Here is a 24,178-nt window from a genome sequence, read left to right on the forward strand (position 1 = left end):
CTTGATTCGACCTGCCCTTCCCCACTCAGAGTATAAAACCAATTTTCTACAAAAATCTATTATAGGGAAAGACTACAGTCCTACAAAGCTAACCAGAATGTTTTCTTCCAGCCAATAGTACCTTTGCAGAAAAGGGAAGGGATAATAACATCAATTGGCGGAGCGTGGTACACTACTTTTAAATCACACAAAGTATTAAGTTACCCGAGACATCTTCGGGCAAAGGAAGAACACCATCATGCACTCTCTATGCCTTGTGGTAAAGAAATTTAAGAGGTATAAATTTGGATTAATTTTGCTCTTCTGTGGCAAACAGTTTAGTAAGGTTTCTCCCGGGTAAGCCATATGTAAGTATATGTGGGTGCACAGATACACACGTGCGCATTACCCATCACCGGTTTTTAGATTAGCTGCAAGTCTTCTGAGACAGAGAAGGGAAAATTTATGGTTCAAAGGTAAGTTTAATGACAATTTACCACCCATGTAATGAAACATAAACGGATATCCTGAGCTATCACATGATTATTTCCGGAACTCTTCATTAAGTCATGTCTGAGATCACATCAGGACTGCCTCACACAGCTTCTGTCCTTTACGAATAAAAATCACGACGACTGACGCTGACTCAGGGACACCTAGTGGACGCAATGGCTCCTAGTGATGGAGTAACAGCAGGAGGCGCAAGCTCTGTGCAGGGACTGCATGAACACAAGAACGAGCTCACGGCAGCAGCACTCGACTCTACTTTCTCCTCAAGCAGAGGCGTCATCAAAGCTGCTCAGCAATGAGACACAGTCCCTGGAAATATATCATAGGTATAAATTAAGTTACAAACTCCTTTGTTACAAAAATGTAATCAAGGTAAATAATAAGATGTTAACAAATGCTTTGTCAATCTCTCAAAGGAGAAAGAGCAGGCAAAGGAAAACAGCTGGCCTAACACCCGGCTCAAACTGTACAATCTTCGATCTATATATAAAACTGTGTGAAATAAAAGTAAGGATGTTGAATGTTCTGCTTGGCACTTTTGTACTCTTTATCATTTTTGTTTCTGAATCAAGTATATTAAATTAAAGCCAACCTACTACACATATAGAAAGCTACATATATCTATATATAAATATTTACATATGTATATATAGATACTTTCTTGTTATAAAAGATGAAGAAAAATAAATTAAAAAGCCAACCCCTTCCCTTTCTTCGCCACATTGATATGCTCTTTTCATGCTGCTGTCCTTCAGCTTTAAAGTGCTACACTGAGTTATTGAGAGAATAAGAGTTCAATAACACTTAGTTGGGCTTCATGAGGCTCATGTTGGAAAATGTGGCTTCACAGAGAAAAATACTTCCATTTAAATACACAGAGAGCATTGCTGGACGTCTTGAGCAGATCTTCAGAGATGGAGAAGAAAGCAAAAGTGTTGGGTGGTACTCTTTACACAAGAGTCACACGTCTACCACCATCTTTTTGTGGATATCTAGGCCGCCTACAACCTGAAACAGACAGAACAGACCACACTTGACCAGGTTTGAGGGACTCCGTTGCACCAGTCTAACCACCCTACCAAAACCGCAGTTTAAAAAAGCACACTACTTTAGCCATTTCCAGAAGCTGCTCTTCTTTTTTTAAAACTTGTACTGCCTTTTGTTAGAATTTTCAGGGCTTCTTGCTCCCAGGATAACAAGCATTTTCTTGCGCTCTAACACAAGAGATGGCAAATTTCTCCGTAAAGGACTAGGCAGGAAGTATTTTAAGCTTTGTAGGCCATGTATAGTTTCTATTAAATTTCCTTCTTCCATTTTTTTTTTTTTTTAAAACAACACTTTCAAGTGTAAAAAAACTTTTTTAGCTCAAAAATATAAAAAATAGGCTACCGGTAGGATTTGGCCCACTCTTTCCTTTGCATTTCGACATACACTTCAGTAATTTAGTATCAAATGTTAACTAGGTGTTACCATAAAAACTATCGAAAATCAAATACGGGCTTCACTGTCACTCTATTCTAGAATGTATCAAAAAGTAATGAATAAAATTTTCTGCACACTGCTCTTCCATGGGGTCAAACACATGTAGAGTTGTTACAGACACCTCTGTGAATAGTGACATGGCAATGTCGAAGTGAGATTACCTGTAGCATTATTTGGGGATAACTTTTATTAAGCAAAACCTACATAAAATAAGCAAACCATAAAGGTTAACAGCTTGGTGAATTTTCAGAGTGATGACCCAAGTAACCAGCACCCAGGGCATCACCACGGCTCTTCTGCGACCCCCCTCCCACCACTACCTCCCTTCCTCCCAAGCCACCACCTACACAGAACTAGTCACTACGACTTAACACCATGGATTAGTTTGATCTGTTTTTACACACTTTACAAATGAAATCTTTCATGTCTGTCTTGTTTCACTCAACATTATGTTTGTGAGATTCATCCATGTTGTACATAGTTGCATCTGCTACTATTTTTGAACTTTTTAATTTTTATTTGAAAAATAAAGCTTAAACAGCCAGCTAGTTCTACAACTCCTGTCAATGAAAACAGCCATTTGCTATCCTGTCCTCAAATTTCATTTTTACTTAGCAGCAATCATTTAGAATTTTCAGCTGATGTTCAGTATTTGCCTAGAAGACTCCAAATAACATTCCCACATTGCTTCTTCTTGGATTTAAAGTTTTAGACATTATCCATCAACTTCCCATCATAGGAGATGCAGCTTTCACTTCCACACACACACCTCTTCCCTTCATCTCCTATCCTACATCATCTCCTACCCCACACACTTCCCACCTCTCCCATGCTTCAAAGAGCTGCATTTTTTTTTATTAGACAGAAATTCAGCATTTTATTTATGACTACATAAAATACTTACAGCAGAAGAGAACTGTGTACTATGATTACTTTTGCTTCCCTGCATATTTGCTCTGCTACAGTTAATAACTGATCTTTTTCTTCACTGGGTGTTCTATACATTTATCATTAATTCAACACTAAACTTTGCTCTAAAGGCACTCAGATGTATTGTATCAAGCTATCAATTTTATTATTTTCAAATCACTCCCAGAGTTTTTGGACTTACTCCCATCCAGGTTTGGCATCCATGGATCCTCCTAGAGATGGCTTTCTCTCCCGCCTGACCCTCTGAGCTTCCTGTATCTCACACTGACTTCTTTTTTTGATTTATAACCTTTTCATAGTGGGAGCACATTTTCTAGTACTTTACGAAAAAGGGAGGCGGACTTGCAAAGCTGAACATGTCTGATTCTGTCATCCAGTTTGCGTTCACTGAGAACCTTGTCTTGTCTTCTGTTTTCCAGGTTGCTAGGTGAGAAATGCATCACCAGCACGGTTCCGGACTCTGTATGAAGCCCTACCCCTGTACCTCTACCTGAGCTCTTTGGAAGCCTGTAAACCATCTCTTTGTTTTAAAATTTCATGACAATGTACCAAGGCCCAGATTATTTTTATATACTATGCTGGGTACTTGGTAAGTCCTATCAGTCAAGGAAACTCATTACTTTTGATTCTGAGATAATTTTCTGATTCATTTTTGATGATTTCCTTCCCTCCAATTTCTTTCTGGGATCTAACATTTGGATGTTAGACCTCCTAGGATGAATCCCAACATTTAAATTTCCTAGAGTTCTTTTATACATTGTCTAATTTTTGTTTCAAAGATCTAATACATTATATCCCTGAGGGTAATAATGACAGATTTCTGTTCTACTTTTCAAGTGTTTATTGCCCTTGCATAGCCTGCTTCAGCATGCTTCTTTTTCAGGTTTGATTTCATCTCTGTAATCCGTATCAGAGGTTTTCCTTGAATATCTGGTGATCCTAGGCTCTCTCCTCATGTGGAAAGTGCTGCCCCAGAGCCTCCGTGCACAGGGCAGGGCTGTTGACTGCGCGCTGCGCTTTGAACAACTGGGTAAACACCATTTCTAGAGGTCAGCTTTCCCAAACAGGGCTTTTCCCACCTCTTGCCTAGAGGGTACAAGTGTAGCTGCCAGGGAATCCAGTAAGAGAAAGGCGGCTGGAGGTGTCAAAATGCAAATATGCTGTTCTTCACTTAATTCCGCCCCCTGCCCCCTGCACGCACACATGCACACGCACACACACGCGCGCGCGCGCGCACACACACACACACACACACACACACACCGAGCCCTATTTCACTCTTGCCAATCTCCCACTACAATGCAGGAGAGACTGAACAGAGTCAGGAAGGACATGCTGTGTTCCACGTGCTTCTTAAACAGACTTAAGCCACTCTCCTGTTAGCCCCACCTCCACACCCACTTTCAGTCATGTCTCTACTTTGTGAGCTTTTCAGGGGTTCCACATTATAAACCAAGCTGCTTCTCCGCTTTCCTAGTTGACAGCTTAGAATTTTCACTCCTGACTGCTAGCCACTCAACTTTATAAATTACCAAACTGAGTTACCATCCTCTCTGCTATTCACTGGTCCTTGTGGGTTTATAACCTTTTCTTTTTAACCCATTTAATTTCAGTGAAATTTTCAAAGGAAACAAAAGTAAATACATGCGTTCAATCCATCAACGTTAATCCTGTCACTGATCATTTATAAGATTTGTGTACAGTTAAGTGTTCTAAAAATGTTAAAACAGATACATAGTGTGTGATCTTTTGAGATAACTCTCTCTTCTCTCTGCTACAGCTTAAAAAAACAGAATAAAGAGAACTCAATAAAGCCCAAGATATGAGCCTGATAAATGTTCCCAAAACTTGGCTTAATATACAAACATTTTCATTCATTCTTGAACTATGCCCTCCAAAAATACAAGTAAGGGCAATTTATCACAAAGGCTGAAAAATAAACTCAAAGCTTAGCTTACACCTTCAGCGTACAGAGCATAATTTCTATACCTAGGGGATGTATTTCCTTCCACTAGTGAAGTGATTTACATGTAATTTTAAGTTACAGTTTATATTTACTAAATGCAAACAGTCTTCACTCATACACATCCCTTCATGTCACTCCAGCCAAGTTCCTCGTTTTTGTTTTGTTCCCTCAAGTCTTGGAATTTTTTTCTTTTTTTCCTACTTTTGAAAACTGGCTGCTATCTATGATGCCATTACCAGGCTAGTCTCATGTCACGCACACGCCGATGCCTGCCCACGGGAGTCGTCTGGCAACAGTGGAGGAGGCGTGGCGGAGGGAGAGGACGCACCTGCAGCAGCACCCCTGGCACTGGTTCCCTTCCCAGGAGTTCAGCCTCTCTAACTCTCTTCCAAGGAGAACTAGCCTGTTCTTTAACTAGAGCACCACCCTACTTTTTTGAAACAAAATGCAAAGATCTCATTCCCTTGAGATGAAAAAAGATCCTTGAAATATAATGTGAACTTCTACTTAAAAGCCCAAGTAGCTACTTAAGTCCTTATGTAACACATGACAAGCTAATCTGTTTTCGCTGGTGTCCTCTAAGTAAAAAATGAAGAGGAAGAAAACCTTCTATGGAAGCATCCAGTGATGACTGAAAATTTTCACAACGTTTTATTTTCTTTGCATTTCGTTTGGATTGTCCAGCATCTTCAATTTACCGTTAAAACTGCTTATGACACATCAGAAAGTTACTATCTCTGTTTTAGGGGCAGCAGCCACAGCAGAGAAGCAATAAACAGGAAGCTGAGCCAGTGCCCCAGTTCCCACCAAGAGCAAGTCCTCCAGGACTTCTCACAACTGCAGGCTATGCCTCTGTGGAGCCCTTGCCCCAGATCACAAAAGCTACCCATAGTAGCTTAGAAAAACAGGAGAGGGGAAAACAAATCACCTCTTTACACTGCCTCGCTGTTGAGTTTGACAGATGGGGACTCCATTTCTATCATACTTGTGACCAAGCCTCTGAATTCCTAGCTGAAATTCATGAACTCTTATTTCCTACAGAAGTATTTTCAAATAACCTAGCTGTTCACTTGGGAGGCTACCAATAGTAAGTAAAAGTGACTAATACCATTGTTGTGGCATTTTATCAGACAATCACTGAGAGTATTAGTTCTTGAGAATAATTAGTAATTAGTAACAGTTACAACAAAGAACACTTCAAAACTTTGAACCTGGGGCTATTGGGCAAAATCAAACAAATTTCTAGGGCAAAATATAACTATAAGGAATTCTCTACTAAGTGATATTAAAAATGTTTTTATGAAACGTAACTAATGAAGAACTAGCTTTTTTGTACTTACAGCACAGAATTCTTCAAAGGATATTCTTCCATCCCCATCCTTATCTGCATTTATTATGGTTTTGTCTACAATTTGCTGTAACTGTGTATCTTTCAGATTGTTCCCCACCATCATCTTTAGCACCTGGAAGAGTTCCCCATTGGAAATATAGCCGTCTTTATCCATGTCATAGATACGGAAAGCAACTAAAAAAGAGTAAGGAAAAATCAATGGCAATTGCATGGTAATCACGAACATTGTCAAAGAAAGAGAAGATAGTAAGTTGCCCAGCATTTAGAATTCTACTATGAGGACAGCTCCTTCCTACATAGAGATGTTGTTTTTAGGTGAAACTGGGAGAAGGCAATGGCACCCCACTCCAGTACTCTTGCCTGGAAAATCCCATGGACAGAGGAGCCTGGTAGGCTGCACTCCATGGGGTCACTAAGAGTCAGACACGACTGAGTGACTTCACTTTCACTTTCATGCATTGGACAAGGAAATGGCAACCCACTCCAGTGTTCTTGCCTGGAGAATCCCAGGGACAGGGGAGCCTGGTGGGCTGCCGTCTATGGGGTCACACAGAGTCGGACACAACTGAAGTGACTAAGCAGCAGCAGCAGGTGGTTACAAGTATATGGGCTATGGAGTTAAGACTGCCTGGGACAATTAATATAGCCTAGACTTTAAGTCATTTACTCTTTCCTAAGCTTCAGTTTCTGCACATATAAAACTGGGGCTAATAACAGTTCTAACCTCCCAGGTTCTTTACAGCAGGGGTCCCCAACCTCCAGGATCTAATGCCTGATGATCTGAGGTAGAGCTGATGTAATAATAATACAGTGCCCAATAAATGTAATGCAACTGAATCATCCCAGAACCACTCCCTACCCCCAGTCCATGGAAGAACTGTCTTGGACAAAACCGGTTCCCGGTGCTGAAAAGGTTGGGGACTGCTGCTTTACAGTACTGAGTGAGATAATACACAGTCAAAGACAGCAACTGTTACTACTATTAATACTATTCTCATTTATATCAAGAATTCACTTGCAAAGGAAGTTAGCATATAGCCTGTGCCTCAGAGAACTGTTATTGAACATAATGTCTCTCCAGTTAAGAGCCGAATATTTTAAAAAGATAGCAGATTTTCCCTGAAAGAGAGGCAAGCCTACATAAACCAAAATAGTAAACTTCTGGCTAAATAATTCTGAATACAAGTGTAAACAAAGTTAGGCTAATCATATTAAAGCATTTCTTCCCACTTTCATGCCAATATTGTCTATTACTTAACCACAAATGGAATATAATCCTTAAAAACTGTGAATCAATTTTGTGTATTGTACACCTAACTTATAAGCAACAATGACACATCATTAAAAAATACAAATTGCAAATGTCCAAAAAGGATTTTCTCCAGAATGTAAAATTTCTGTTATGTCTACTAAGGATCTAGAATAAAAGATACCTTTTTAGAATATTTTAAAAGGAGGTTATAATGTAGTATGGGGTAATGGTCTAAGAGGAAGAATGAACTCAGTGAAGAAAAATACTTACACCTCAACTTCTGTTCCTTATCTCCTTTGACACTGAACTGAGAGACTCCCTCAATGAACTCTGAATAAGAATAAAAAACATTTACAAATCAGAAGTTTCCATTTTTTACAAAGAAGAACAATATACACACGCTCATGGACACAAACCCTACATGCTCATAATAGAATATTTTCCTGTTCCAAAAGAAAATATTACTAGTGGCATTTACAACTGAAAGAGACAAATTTGAAACTTCAACAAACAAGTTTCTACATATAATTTGAACCTGGAACTCTCTAAAATCAAATCAACTTCAACAAGTTGATTTATTTATTATTATTATTAATTAGTTGCTACACAGCGTAACACTCAAAAAACATATTTCTTTAAGCTATTTAACTCTATATTCTTAGAATATGACTATACAAGAGGGCTTAAAAAATATTTAAATCGTTTGGCAGAAAAAATTGGGAGGTTTCTCATTCCAAAATTCATAATCATTTACATAAACTGTTTGAAGTTTCATAACAAATGGTCATTTTTCTTCACTGCTACTGAACACTAAATCACAACCAGTTAAGAGCCCTTCACTTGGACAATTCAGTTCTTCAAATGAAAATAACAAAAACTGTTGACTTCCTGATGAAATGAAAGGTTTATTTAAAGTGCAGAATCAAATGGCTGACATTAGCAAAAGCACTACTGTCTTTGTAAAATCTAGATTAACTAAATTAATCCCTTCTATGATAATACTCCTATCCTTCTGACTTCAGCTTTTTTTTTTTTATTGCTGACTTATTGTTAAAGTCTCATTCTTTTAAAAAACAGTTTTTAAAAAATGGGGCTTCTAATATTTTAAGTTTCTCTAAAATTTTCTAACAACAAAAGAAATACTAAATCCCATTTTTTAGATTACCTAAAAGGACACTTCGATCATTTATGTCCCAAAAAGTACAAGGTCTTATTAGTTTATTAAAGTTCATATATCACAGACTTTTAAGTTTTAACAATCTATTATTATAAGAAAACCAGTACTCAAGGACATTCAAGAAAAAATCAACTTTTCAGACATTTTTGTACATAGAAATGTAAGACTATTCATAGATTATCTAACTTGCAGTTTAACTAAAAGTACTTTCTTACCTTTAAAGTCTACTTCTCCATTCCCATCTGTGTCGAATATATCTATTACTCGCTGTACTAAGGGATTCTGTTGTAACTCAGGTAGAGACATGAACTCTTCCACACTCAAAGAACCAGAATTGTCCAAATCGAGCTTCTTAAATCTCTTCCCTAGCCTTTTAATTTCATCAGCATCAACTAAAAGCAAACAAAGAGAAGCAGCACGATTTACCAAATGATTGTATGATAACTACAAGAAAAAATTCAGCAGTTATCCAATAGTTTTTCAATTTAATTTAGAGTTGAACACACTATGGACTTCTTATAACAAAGAAAATATATCATGAAATTTTTTTCGTTACCTCTTTGCTTGTCTGCACCCGCCATAACATACAACCAACTGTATGCTGAGTACCAAGATATTACAGGATTGACAATGCTAAGCTGATCATGAAAGTCAGGTGGTTCATATCAGGCGGACTAAATCAATCTCTGCTATGTACATCAGGCACTCTGATTTTCATTTCTCTTTTAAAATTTTAATTTAGTTTATTTCTAACAGTTCATGGTTCAAAATCTGAACAAGGTTTGAATACAGTTCAATATTCAAAGTCTCCCTCCAATGCTGCCAGCTTCTTGAATATTTGTCTAAAGATCATTCTTTGCAAATACGAACAAATAAAACCCAGCACTTTTAAATTTTTAATTAGATTTTAAGAAAAAATTTAATAAAAGTTAAATATCTTTTAAAGGTTTTCATTTACAGTTATTCCCAATCTCCTAACAGTTAGGCACAGATCAAATCCATCCTGGCAACACCACTGAATGTTTCAGATATGTACTTCTAAATATAAAGAATTCCAACTTTTGGCACCATCTTTCATCGAAGATTTTTTTCAGCTACTTGGAATCACACTCCCTTTAAAACAGATGAACAAGGAAAAACAAACAAACCTCACCCTTTTGACTCATCTTGTGACTCAGAGATACTGTTTTTCATGTTTTGCCAAGTTGAGACTCATGCTATTTTTCCACTTTTTGTAAGGATACCTCTGGGAGGAACTATCTTTTCTAGTAGTTCAAAGTTCCTACATATTCAATTTAAACTATACTATACAAAGTATTATAACAGATAATCTTATAATCATACATGTATGTATGCCTCTAAAAATTAAGATATTAAAAAAAGATCTTTTAGTCTGAGTTTCTAAAATACAGCTACTACTATGGAATGTTAACACAGAAAACAACCAAATTAAATTATTGAGACCTTACCCAGATCAATGCACCCTTGAATATACTCAGGAATAAATGTGAAAACTAGATGGTTACTTATTTAAAGAAGTTATTTCAAGAATCTTATTAGTATTAACACATAAAATAATTAAGAAGTTGCTTTAAGAGATCTCATGATGCTACTCTAAGTTTAAGTATTTCTAATTGGACATAATAACACTAAAGAATATATAATATTAATACATAGAAGGTTGCTTATCTATTCATCATCGTCTCAGATAAATACCAACAATTTATTATATATATATATATTTTTTCTCATTTAGAAAGAAGAATACAAGAGATTCCCAACAGTAGCAAAGAGATGTAGGCCTTCAAGCACTGTTATTACTAAACACACACACACACACACACACTAAGCTGCTACTTCACTGTTAGGTGGTTTTGAGGTTTCTCAGAATGCAAAGGAAAAGAAATAAGCAGAACGGTAGAAAAACACACTTTCCTCAAATTTTAGCCAATTCTCAAAATTTGTTTAATAGTAATAAAGAACAAAAAACTAATCCTTCAAAAAATTGTAACAGCCACTTTATAAATAATTTATTACCTATTGGTTTGTTAATGACTTAAAAACAAAGCAAGTCTGTCAAATCCTTCGAGCAATAATAGTTATTTTCAAAGAAACAACCAAATGTGATGTGGTATCCTGAACAGAATCTTGGAAAAGAAAAAATTTTTCAAAGTCCCCTTTTTTTCCCCACTAAAATATAGAGCTTACAATGTTGTAACAATGATTAATTTCTCGATTTTGATAACAATAATTGCATTTCAAGTCTGTGAAATGTTAACATCAGAAGCAGCTGGGTGTGTGATAACTGAGACTTCTATTATTTTTGCAACTTCTTGGTAATTTTTCCTTAAGTCTCCTCCAATTTATGACAACTCAATTTTTATCTTGTCTTTCATAACTTTGAAACTTTTGATCCAGTATTTTGTAAAATGTCCTCCAGCATGAATTGCTGGGTTTTTTTTCATGATTAGAATGCATTTGGGGCAAGAATACAGTAGAAATAATGTGCCCTTCTGACTTCATCATTGTCAAGGGTGGCCAGAGGGGTTTCTGTCAGATTTCTCCACTATAAATCTACTATTTTTCCCTTTGCATCGAAAAATAGTGGGAGGAGTACTCTGAGACTATTCAAATATCCTATTTTCTCCTCAAACTCTGATCTAAATTTAGCACCATCTTAGGTAGGTCTTGTTTGTAAAATTTTATTTCTGTGGTATTGCTTAATAATTTGTTCCTCGTTATTAACTAGGTTGCTAACTGTCAAAAAAAAAACAAACTTTTTTTTTTTAAGTAATTATTGTGAAGACTACCATATGATTAAAGCCCTTCAGTATTGTCAATAGAAGCTATTGGATAGGTTTTCAACATAAAGACTAGTTTAAAAGTTTTAATGTCTTCTGTAAAATTCAGTCTACAAGAGTAATAACTGTATTTCCAATGTTATCCCAAATAAGAAATCAAAACCACCAGGGGGCGCAGAAGAGAACATTACAGATAAAAACCTTCATAAGCAGCTCCATGGACTATAAAGAAAGCTGAGCGCCGAAGAATTGATGTTTCGAACTGTTGTGTTGGAAAAGACTCTTGAAGAGTCCCTTGGACTGCAAGGAGATCCAACCAGTCCATCCTAAAGGAAATCAGTCCTGAAAATTCATTGGAAGGACTGATGATGAAGCTGCAACTCCGATATTTTGGCTACCTGATGCGAGGTACTGACTCATTTGAAAAGACCCTGATGCTGAGAAAGATTGAAGGCGGGAAGAGAAGGGGACAACAGAGGATGAGATGGTTAGATGGCATCACTGACTCAATGGACATGAGTTTGAGTAAGCTCTGGGAGTTGGTGATGGACAGGGAAGCCTGGTGTGCTGCAGTCCACCGGGTCACAAAGAGTCGGATACAACTGAACAACTGTAATGAACTGAACTGAAGCAGCTTCAAAATACACACCTAATTTTATAATGACCTTCTCTATAGACTAACAGTCTAATATTTATGTTCTGCACAGAACAGTTTGACAATGAAACAAAACAAAGAAAACTCCCTATTAATACTCAAAGAGAATCAAAAAGGTATATTATGAAATATGGACATTTGTACTGTGTCTTTTTCTTACAAGTGAAAAATTTTCAACCACTTTTAAAATATTTAGATTTTAGGGGGGTATATCACAATTTTCTAAAGCAACATGAAATATATGCTTTTGATGTTTCTAGATTAAATTATTACATACTTTCAAACCTGGGTTTCCTGCATTGCAGGCAGATTCTTTACCGACTGAGCTATGAGGGAAAGCCAACTTTAAAATATTAATTATCAAATATACAAAAACAAGACATCAGCACCAACTAAAGGATTATCAAGTTGTAAATAAAATGCTGAAAAGAAATTTTAAACCAACTCTGGGAATCACTGCAGATGGTGATTGCAACCATGAAATTAAGACACTTACTCCTTGGAAGGAAAGTTATGACCAACCTAGATAGCATATTCAAAAGCAGTGACATTACTTTGCCAACAAAGGTCCGTCTACTCAAGGCTATGGTTTTTCCAGTGGTCATGTATGGATTGTGAGAGTTGGACTGTGAAGAACGCTGAGCATTGAAGAATTGATGCTTTTGAACTGTGGTGTTGGAGAAGACTCTTGAGAGTCCCTTGGACTGCAAGGAGATCCAACCAGTCCATCCTAAAGGAGATCAGTCCTGGGTGCTCACTGGAAGGAATGATGCTGAGGCTGAAACTCCAATACTCTGGCCACCTCATGTGAAGAGTTGACTCATTGGAAAAGACCCTGATGCTGGGAGGGATTGGGGGCAGGAGGAGAAGGGGACGACAGAGGATGAGATGGCTGGATGGCATCACCGACTCGATGGACGTGAGTTTGGGTGAACTCCGGGAGTTGGTGATGGACAGGGAGGCCTGGCGTGGTGCAATTCATGGGGTCACAAAGATTAGGACACGAATGAGCGACTGAACTGAACTGAACTGATACACCTAATGGAAGTAGCGCTGCAATCGAGACAAAAAGCACATGTCTATCATTCCAAATGTTTCCTTGGGTCCCTTTCAATCACAAACACACCCCACATAGCTCCCCACCACAACTCCAGGCAACCACTGATTTGCTTTCTGTAACTAAATTCTGTCTAGAATTTCATGTAAATGGAATCAGAAGTATGTACTCTTCTTTTTCTCATTAAGTTTTTGACGTCTTCTTTTTCTAATCAAGTTTCTGACATTAATCAGGTTGGTTCATATGTCAGTAGTTTCTTCTTTTTTACGGCAAAGTAGTATATATATTCCATTGTATGAATACTTCCCAATCAGTTTAAGTGTTCATCTTTAATAGACATTCCTATTATCTCCTATCTGAAACTATTAGGAATAAAGCTTCTAAGAATATATTTAATCTTTGTGTAAACAAATGTTTTCCTGGAATTGCTGGATCATAGGGTAAGCACATGTCCGACTTTTAGAAACTGTTAAGAAGTTTTCCAAAGTGGGTGTGCCATTTGACACTCCCATCAGCACTACCTGAGAATTCCAAGGGCTCTCTCTACCTCCTTGCCAGATCATAGTATTTTGAGTCTTTTTAAGTTGAGCCATTCTGGTGATGGCAGCGGTATGTGATTATAGTTTTAACCTGCATTTCTCTAAGGATTAATCATCTTGAGGATCTTTTTTCATGTGATTATTGACAACTCATATATCTTCATTTGTTTCGTGACTTCAAATCCTTTATCTCTTTAAATGTGAAAGGGAAAATGTTAGTTGCTCAGTCATGTCTGACTCTGCAACCCCATGAGCCTCCCAGGCCTCCACCCATGGAATTCTCCAGGCAAGAATACTGGAGTGGGTAGCCATTCCCTTTTCCAGGGGATCTTCCCAACCCAGGGACTGAACCTGGGTTTCCTGCATTGCAGGAGGATTCTTCACTGTCTGGTTGTCTTTTAAAAGTTGTGTGATTCTCTTTTTAGACTGATGGTGCAAGTCCTTTGTCAGGTAGAGGTATTTCAAGTATCTTCTTTTACTTTTTAAAAAGGCAGCTTTATATCCCGCTTATAAACTGCCTTTAAAGAGCAAAAACTTTCAATTTTGATGAGACCCATTTTGTTCTTTAATGATTCACATTTCACAGATCAACTAAAAATCTCTGCCTATAATAAGATTTTGGCTGATGTTTTCTTCTGGAAGTTCCATAGTTGTAGCTTTTATGGTTTAAATTTATGACCAAATGTTTTCTGTATATAAGTTAAGGGTAAACTTTCATTCCAGCTATTTGTTTAAAAGGCTCCCCTTACAATGCTATCTTCAATGTTTTTGTCAAAAACCAATTAACTATACAAATCAACAAATTGTACCTTAAATTCACAAAATGTTACATGTAAAATATCCAATTAAAAAATGTTTTAAAAAATCAAGTGAATAAAAACATACAGGGGTTTATACCCTCTAGATTTGCTTATCTATCTTATGTCAACACCATAGTTTTATGTTTCATAGTAAGCCTCTAAATCAGGGGACACTGTCCTCACATTTTCTTGTCCCTTTCCAAAACTGTGCTGGCTCTTCTAAGACCTGTGATTTTTCTATATAGAATTAATAATTATATGGTAGTTTTTATTAAAACCCTGCTGAAAATTTGATTGAGATTGTCTTAACTCTATAGATCAATCAAAGTCAAACCAATACCTTGAGAGTATCAAAGTCTTCCAATCTAGGAATATGGTACCTCCTTCCATTTATTTAGGTCTTTATAAGCTTCCTCTCAGTGATGTTTCATAGTTCAATGTACAGATCTTAACATCTAGTTGATTAAATTTACACTTGAATATCCCAATGTTTTTATTCTACTATAAATAGTATTCTTATTAATTTCATTTTTTTCAATTGCTCACTGCTATTATATAGAAATTCCACTGGTTTTTGTATACTGTCCTTGTAGCCTACAATCTTGCTAAACTCACTTCTTATTTCTGGTAACAGGATTTACTACAAACACAACCATGTCATCTAAGAATAAAGACAATTTTATTCCTGCCTTTTCAATCTGAATACATTTTATTTCGGGTTTCCCTTGTGGCTCTGCTGGTAAAGAATCTGCCTGCAATGCATAAGACCGAGGCTTGATCCTTGGGTTGGGAAGATCCCCTGGAGAAAGGAAAGGCTAGCCACTACAGCATTCTGGCCTGGAGAATTCTATGCACTGTATAGCCCATAGGGTCATAAAGAGTCCAACATGACTGAGCGACTTTCACTTTCATATTTTATTTCTTCTTCTGGACTTAATGTACTGGCTAGAACTTCTAGTACAAGTTTGTCTACAATTAAGAGTGAAAAACTGCTTCCCCCCCCAGTCTTACATGGAAAGCATTCAATCTTTTATCATTAAATAAGTATGACGTTAGCTGTAGGGTTTTTTTTTGTAGGTGCCCTTTATCAGGTGGAGAAAATTCCTTTCTGTTCTTAATTTACCAAAAGTATTTATCATTAATGGGTACTGAACTCTTCAAACAAATACTCGGATACACCTACTGAGATTTTTTTCCTCTTTTATTATGTCAATATAGTGAATCATATTGATTTTCTTTTTTTAAGTTAAAATCATACTCCTGGTATAAACTCCACTTGATCATGCTTTACTGTCCTTTTAACACATTTATGTGACTTAAAAATGTTTAAGGATTTTTGCATCTATGTTCATGGTGAATACAGGTCTATAGTTTTCTATAGCATCTTTGGTATTCATTTCAGCTGCTCAGTGGTGTCCGACTCTTTGTGACCCCTTGAACCGCAGCACGCCAGGCCTCCTTGTGTATCACCAACTCCCGGAGATTACCCAAACTCATGTCCATTGAGTTGGTGATGTCATCTAAGCATCTCAACTTCTGTCATCCTCTTCTTCTACTGCCTTCAATCTTTCCCAACATCAGGGTCTTTTTTCAAATGAGGCAGCTCTTCACATCAGGTGGCCAAAGTACTGGAGTTTCAGCTTTAGCATCAGTCCTTCCAATGAACACCCAGGACTGATCTCCTTTAGGATGGACTGGTTGGATCTCCTTGCAGTCCAAGGGACTCTCAAGAGTCTTCTCCAACACCACAGTTCAAAGCCATCAATTCTTTGGCGCTCAGCTTTCTTTATAGTCCAACTCTCACATCCATACATGATCAATGGAAAAACCATATCCTTGAATAGACAGACCTTTGTTGGCAAAGTAATGTCTCTGCTTTTGAATATGCTATCTAGGTTGGTCATAACTTTCCTTCCAAGGAGTAAAGCATCTTTTAATTTCATGGCTACAATCACCATCTGAAGTGATTCTGGAGCCCCCAAAAATAAAGTCAGTCACTGTTTCCACTGTTTTCCCATCTATCTGCCATGAAGTGATGGGACTGGATGCCATGATCTTAGTTTTCTGAATGTTGAACTTTAAGCCAACTTTTTCACTCTCCACTTTCACTTTCATCAAGAGGCTCTTTAGTTCTTCACTTGCTGCCATAAGGGTGGTGTCATCTGCATATCTGAGGTTATTGGTATTTCTCCTGGCAATCTTGATTCCAGCTTGTGCTTCATCTTTGGTATTGCTATTGGTGTAATGCTAGCTTCTATTTTCTGAAGGATTCTAGATTATGACTTTCGCCCCCCCACCGCCGCCCATTAAATGTTTGCTAGAATTTACCAGTAAACCCATCTTGGCCCTGGAGATTTCCTTGTGAGAAAAAATTCAATTTCATTAATAGATATAATGCTATTAAGATTTTCTATTCCCTTTTGGGTCAGTTTTAGGAACCGGTATACCTTGAAGATATCACAGATTTGGTTCTAGACTATTGCAAAAAGAGCAAGTCACATGATTTTTTGGTTTTGCAATGCATATATAAAAGTTATCAATATGTTTACTCTATTCTTTATTATTAAGAATTAAGTATTCTATTAAGTATTCTATTCTATATAGAATTAAGTATTCTATTAAGTATGCAATAGCATTATGTAAAAAAAAAACCTACAAATAGTTTATTGCTAAAAAGTGTTATTATCTGAGCCTTTGGCAGGTCATAACAGAAACATCAAAGATCACTGATCACAATCCCCATAATAAATATAACAATAATAATGAAAACGTATGCAATATTGCAAGCATGGTAAAGTGAAATACAATAAAAAGAGGTCTGCCTGTATTTGTTTTTCAAGGAATTTGTCTGTTTTATCCAAGGTGTAGAACTTACCGGAATAAGACTGTTCATAAAGTTGCCTTGTTATTCTTTTAACATGTATAGGGACTGTAAGTGACTTCAGCCTTTTCATTACTAATACTGGAAACTGTTTCCTTTCTTTCTTCTAGAACACTCCTTCAAAATGTGAACACTATGTAACACTTAACTTCTACTTTACATAAGCGACACAGTCAAAAATGATCCACCACATCAAAATTCACAAGGCAAATGAATACTATCCAAAGATGTCACAAAAGAAGCTACACACTTAATCCAAAAAAACATTCTTAGAAATTTCAGAGCTTACTGAGTTTCAGAAGAAAATCTGTCATAGAAAAGCCATGTAATGCAAAAAGCTGAAAGAAACCTTGGAAATGAAAAACTCCAAATGAGAAAAAAAGACCCAGAGAGTTAAGTAAAACTGCTTAATCTGAAAAGCTTGATGGTAAAAGCTGGATAAAGGGATTTCTTGAAATACTTTATAATTTCTTTTCCTTGTTAGTTCCACCAGAAGAGTTAACACAGAATACTGGGCTAAGAGATACTAAATATTGCTGTTCCTCAACTCAACCTGTACTCTTGGGCCAAGGGTGGAGAAAAGGGAATAATGACAGTATTTCCACACTGCAGGTAGATAAAAACCAAAAAACATATTTCTAAGATGTTCTCCAACTGGTTTTCCTGCTGAAGGTGTTTGTATTGCTATTGTTTTTCCTCCTTTTGTTTATTTACACTGTGGTTCAAATAAAAATATGCAATAAGTTAATGAAAAAGCATATATTTATAAGGTCAGATAACACATCTTCAAGTTTTCTAAGTTATCAATAACTTGGCTTATAAGTCATACTCTTAGGAGGGAGGTTCAAGAGGGAAGAAGACATACATATACCTATGGCTGTTTCATGTTGATGTATGGCAGAAACCAACACAACACTATAAGGTAATTATCCTCCAATTAAAAATGATTAATTTTTTAAAAGTCATATTCTTTTTTTCTTTTAACCTAAGTATACTGTGTAACATACCTTATTCAAAAGATGTGGCTCTCAATGATTTCCACTGTTTTGTAAATCAAATCCAACCCTAATTCATTACACCACATTCTCCAAGCTTTCCTTTTATCTATTTCTATGATATGTTGTGCTTGAATATGCTAGTTGTCCTTTTCTTTAGCACTGTATCACTCCCCACCACCAACTCCCCCCAAAATACAGTATTTTCACAAAATCAAGCATATTCAAGAGTCTTCTTTTACTTTCAGGACCAGTCAAAAGACTTATTTGTGGCTGCTCCAGAGCTCAATCTGGTTTATCACCAAAAATGTAATACTGCATACTGCAACCCCAGTCTCTGCTTTTTTTTTTCTTATTGACTTGCTTTTTATCTTAACACTAAGAAATTCCAGCATACAATTTATGTAATGGCTTCTACTTTTTTCTTGATGATGTCTTCCACAGACAGTTCTGGCTTCTTGCTCTAATTTGAACCACCTGCTTTCCAGGCCCCCTGGCAGAGCTGTTATCCGGGGATTTTCACTGGTGTCTTAGAGATTTAGTTTCTTGGATCTTGTTTCTTCCTTTTTTCTCTAACTTCTATTTCACTTTTCTGGGTGCATATTTAAGAACTCATGAAAGGTAAATTTTGCCAAGTCCTTAAATTTCTGGAAATGTCTTTAATTTGATCTCTCACCTGAGTAATCATTTGATTGATATCAAATTCTGGATTCAGGAACTCAGAACTTTGAATTAACTGCCCTATTGCTTTCTAATACCTATTGCTGCTGCTAAGAATTCCAATGCCAGCAGACTCTCATTTTTTTGAGGCCAAACTTTTCCCTGTCGAGCAGCTTCTAGGGTTTTCTTTTTTGCTTTTGGACTTCTAAAATTACAAAAGAGGTTAACACTAAATATAGACCTCTTTTAATCTAAACTTCCCAACTATCAGAATGCTTTTCCAATCAGAAGATATGATTTTCCAGATGAAGAAAAATTTCTCCTACTAATGCACTGGTTATTTTTGCTTCTGTTTTATCTACTACATCTTTCGAGATGTCTTTTAGGCAGATGCTATTACATTCTGTATTGTTCCCCAAGTTCCTTGCATATTTTTCCATATCTTTTGCTCTAATATTCTGAGAAAGATCCAAGAATTTACAGTTTTGCTAAATGCCTAGATAGGTTTTCTCACCAGCTGATGCAATTGTCTTCTACATACCAGCTACAAAACGATTCAACTTTGTGGTAGACTCTCAAATTACTACATGCCATGGACTTTCCCTGCAAAAACTAAAAATGTGCAAGTGCTACCACGATGCCAAAATCTGACAGTACAGATAAAGAAGACAGAGGTAGCACTTCATTCTTCTTAAGACTATTCACATAAAAATCCGAAATATTTAGAATATAGCAGATCATCCAGGGATCTTCTTTTTTTTTTTAAGGTACTGTAACTACAAAACAACGTAGCAAATTCAAGCCTAGGTGTTCAAGTTCGTGCACTATACTTTATTACTCAGCAATAAAACTTTACTGAAAGAGAATGTAAGCAATTCTCAGTGGACTAAGTGAAATATAGTAGAGTTCAGGATCGCTAAGCAACTGATAATCATGGCTGATGGAGTCTTGATGAATGATTTGGGAGTAAACCAGATATTACTCTTTAGAATACACAACACTAAATAAAATAAGAAAAAAAAACAAAAAAATTAAAAAATTAAAAAAAAGAGAAAAAAACAATAAAAAGAAAAAAAATACAAAAAAAAAAGATATAGAATACACAACACTGAAAAATTATAGTGAGTTAGACTAGTCCATATAAGAAAGGAAACATAAAGGAATGCAGAAGTGAAAGAGGAAATCAAATTAACTTTAGATTAACTTTTTCTGTGAAAAAGTTTTGTTTTCAAAACAAAGAAACATCCGAGTCTAAGTAAAGAATATGAACATGTAAACCTCCCTGAGACAATCTGACTGTGAGCAGAAATATTCAAACCAGAAACAAAACCACTTAAATATGAGACTGTTGACTTAAAATGAGAGCAGTGTCCTAGTGGCTAAAGGTGTCTTCAAGGTTTCTACAGATAGTTCATTATGCAAAGGGAAATGTTCCTTCAGAGCCTGCCAAGCTCCTCTTGGGTCACCTTCTAACAAAAGAAAACTGAGAAATCTCTTCAGATAAAAGACTTTTCTAGTCTTTCAACTGCATTCAATCTACAAAACAGGCCTTACATTTACCAATTTTATTAAAATTATTCAGAGTTATACTGGTTTTATCAACAGTAAAAAAAATTAGTTGAATCTGAATTTCCACTCACTTCCACCTGTGCTCCAATCTAGCCCTCTGCTAAACTATCTAATCTAGTATCTTGTACTCAGCCATTTTTCCAAGTTATCATGCCAAGTTACAACCACAGTCTTCGACCAAATCACCCCAACAGAGTATACATTTCCTTCTCCAGACAGGTTAGCCAACAGAAAGAACAAAGTCACAATGGCCAAGAATAATTTAATTCAACAAAAACCAAATACTGAATTAAGAGACATTAAGAGACACACAAAATCAGAATACCTAAATATATCTTAGACAAATCCGATTTTTCCATAAGATCATTCATGTAGACAAACAACATTAATCTGATAAGAGTTACTATAAGAGAGGCTGTACAGTATTGATTAAAGATACAACTCTGGAACATGACTGCTTGATATAAATCACAGCTTTGTTACTTTACCTGCTGCTGCGTGATCTTAGGTCAATTACCGATGTCTCTGTTTTTTCATCTATACAATGAGAAAAGTAACAACACTTCTTTCATGAGACTATTGTGAAGGTTACAAAGTAAATCTATGTGATGTGCTTAGATCAGTGCCCGGTATGTGTTAAATGCCATATAAGTATTTGTCATTATTTATGAAAACAAATGGAGTGACTGGTAACTACTGGGTTTTTCTAAAGATACAGCCTTTAAAATTATCCAACTAGCTGTCTATATAATCCAGCACTGAGCTCGTACTAGCTTATTCAGTCAACAGATACTTATTCAGCATCTGCTCTTTGCCAGGCATCACACTTCCACTTCTATTGTTAACACCTCAGTTCTTTCAGTGGTGAAAATGAGCTTAACCACCTCTTATTATTATTAAAGCTAGCTGTGTTGCAGGCCATACTTATCTATACTTAAATAATAATTTCTCCTTGATATTACTCAGTTATTTTCCACTTTTTTTCACTTATTAAAAAAATACATATAAAGGAAACTTTAGACAAATATAAAGATTGAGAGACTCATAATCAATCCCACATACCCATCACCCAGTTTCAATCATTAACACATTAAAAATCTTATTTATAATCCACTTCAAGTATTTTAGAGCAAATCCCAGACATAGTAGTACCATGTCCATGTCTGTTCAGTATTTACCATCTATCTCTAAAATATTCTTCTAACTAAAACAGTAATTATTACAAATTAATCCCTTGATAGTAAATAATCAGTGTTCAAATCTCCCCAAATACCACAAATGATTTCACAGGTTTTTTTACTCCATCGGATTTAGCAATTGGGCACTGTGTCAATAAAATGAAGGTGACCTTAATAGTAACAGTTTCAATAAAAGTAGGAGATGAAAGCCAGATTTGAGCAGGCAAAGGAATTAACAGAAATAAGGAAATGGATATCACTATATATACTCTTGCAAAGCTCAAATATGACAGAGAAGGGAGAAAAACTAGGAGATACATGCAGGAACAGGATCAAAGGGGAGCTGACTATGTAAACTGATGAAAAATGAAGAAGCTGCAGACATAGGTAAAAATGGAAAGAAAACTAAAAAAATAAGGTCCGAGAGGTGAGGGGAATGAGACCAAAAGCACAAGTGCAGAGGCTGACCTTGAATAAGGGAGATAACCCAAACTTTGACATTGAAAGCAAAGAGCTATTAAGTCTGACTAAGAGAATGGGAAAGTTTCTGTGTGTGGCAGGCAGCGGGGTGATGGAGTGAGGAGGTAATGAGGTTAACACTTTGAAATGGCCTCAAGTTTTCTTAAGCATTTCTTAACGCATTAGCATTAAGTCACGGATTAAAAGTAGGGTGCTAGAAAGAATAATGCATGGGGTTAGATAAAATGTCAAAGATCTGGATGGAATTTACAGACTGAAAGAGGCAAATGACCAGACAGATTTAAGAATTAATCAGCATTCAAATCTTATGCATATTTCAAAAAACAATTTCAAACATTACCCTTTCCATGAAGCTTTTCTTAGTTTTCTTAATCAATGGTAATTTCCCCTCTTGGAGCCTTTGCTTTTATTGCTCATAATGGTTTATTTCCACTGGGGAAAAAAATGCATTTCTCTTTCTCCTAGTAGCTAGACTGTAAGCACTCTGTGGGTACTTATCTTGTGTCACACACAAGATTATAAACAGTACTTTACAGTATGTAATTTAGAATCTTACTACCTTTTGCAGTACAATTTAAATACTAAAAGAGCAAAAGAGACAGTAACTACTGATGACGTGAGAGGACTACGGAAGGTCTCCCAGAGAACACAGACCTGAGCTAGGTCTTAAAAGGGAAAAAAAGGCATAAGCTGAACAGGGAAGAGTGTAAAGTCAAGTGTCTCAAGGATTGGTGTTAACACTATACATGGTAAAGAGCTGTTTACAAATAACACTAAGCTCTCTCATTAATAAAGTTTTGAAGATGAGCAAAAAAAGACTTACTACAATGTGTGGGTGGGGGAAAAGTTGTGGTTTTAATGTGGATAAATTCAAATTCATCCAAATCATGTATAAAATATATTATATTCTAGTGAACCAACTAGGAAGTTCGAGGAAGACTACATTTTTACTGGATGACAGAAGAATCCAGACAGACTTATCTAGCTGAACAATCAGTGACAAGTTCAGATCTTCAGTGACAAGGTTCCAGCCTCCTCAAAACACAGATGGAGTCAGAAGAAAGAAGACTTAGTTCTGAGGACAAAACTGAAAGAAACAACTTTAACAGTGTATGAAATCTATTTCAAATACTTACTATTTAAAAAAAAACTTGGCTTTCAACATCTTGGATACACTGAAGGGAACACCATCTTGCGTTTCGCCCTGGTACGTTTTTCTCCGCAATCAGGTAAATGACCCTCAGTCCCAGATTTACAGGGAGAGCAGAAGGTTAGAACCTGGGATGTCCTGTCCCCTTAGGACAACCTCTGCTCCCTGATCAAGAAACAAAAACTAACCTCCCTCATACCTTTCAGAGTCGTACTCCCCACAGCCACCCCCAACTCTATTTGCAGCCTGAATCCTAGTTAATTACAGGCTTCTGTAACCCATTCTTAGCCCACTAGCAACAGGAGGAATGACTATACCACAGGCTCAAGCTGAACAGAAGTGGCAAGGTACAATTTTGAGCAGATTTCTAAAGAAACTATATAACTGACATATTAACTATGGCATGGACAAGAATTATAGATCGAGGTAACACTTGGAGCACTAGTCTGTTAAGTTACTCTACCTTGACCACATTTCACAGGTCAGACAAAAATAGCCATAGACAATATGTGAACGAATAGGCATGGCAGTGTTCCAATAAAACTTTATCAACAGAACTGTTGGTAAGTAGTAGTTTACCAACCTCTGGTCTAGACAGTCATGATTAGTTGTGGTTTTGGTCTATTCTAACAATACACTGGATACAACATTTTACCTTCATGTTTAAAAGAGAAATATACAGCTATGTATGATCAAAGTTATGTAAGAACTTGATAAGGGAAAGCTGGGGAGCAAACAGTGAAATAAAATGTAAACAGCAGTAGAG

General features: G+C 36.4%; 1 protein-coding gene across 2 annotated transcripts in view; it reads right to left on the reverse strand.

Moving 5' to 3' along the window:
- Positions 1-224: 224 nt before the first annotated feature.
- Positions 225-24,178, reverse strand: part of PPP3R1 (protein phosphatase 3 regulatory subunit B, alpha) — a 63,176-nt gene continuing 39,222 nt past the window's right edge. Inside the window, exons 3-6 of one of the 2 annotated variants that reach the window (XM_055540517.1) lie at positions 8,863-9,039; positions 7,741-7,800; positions 6,208-6,392; positions 225-798 (exon numbers count right to left, since the gene is read on the reverse strand). In XM_055540517.1, coding sequence (XP_055396492.1) covers positions 769-798; positions 6,208-6,392; positions 7,741-7,800; positions 8,863-9,039 — 452 coding nt within the window. In that variant the 3' untranslated portion in view covers positions 225-768. Of the gene's footprint in view, positions 1,498-6,207; positions 6,393-7,740; positions 7,801-8,862; positions 9,040-24,178 lie in introns of both variants that reach the window. The other variant, XM_055540516.1, reaches the window with a different exon arrangement.

This window comes from Bubalus kerabau, chromosome 11 (genome assembly GCF_029407905.1).
Source record: "Bubalus kerabau isolate K-KA32 ecotype Philippines breed swamp buffalo chromosome 11, PCC_UOA_SB_1v2, whole genome shotgun sequence".
Classification (NCBI taxonomy): Eukaryota; Metazoa; Chordata; class Mammalia; order Artiodactyla; family Bovidae; genus Bubalus; species Bubalus kerabau.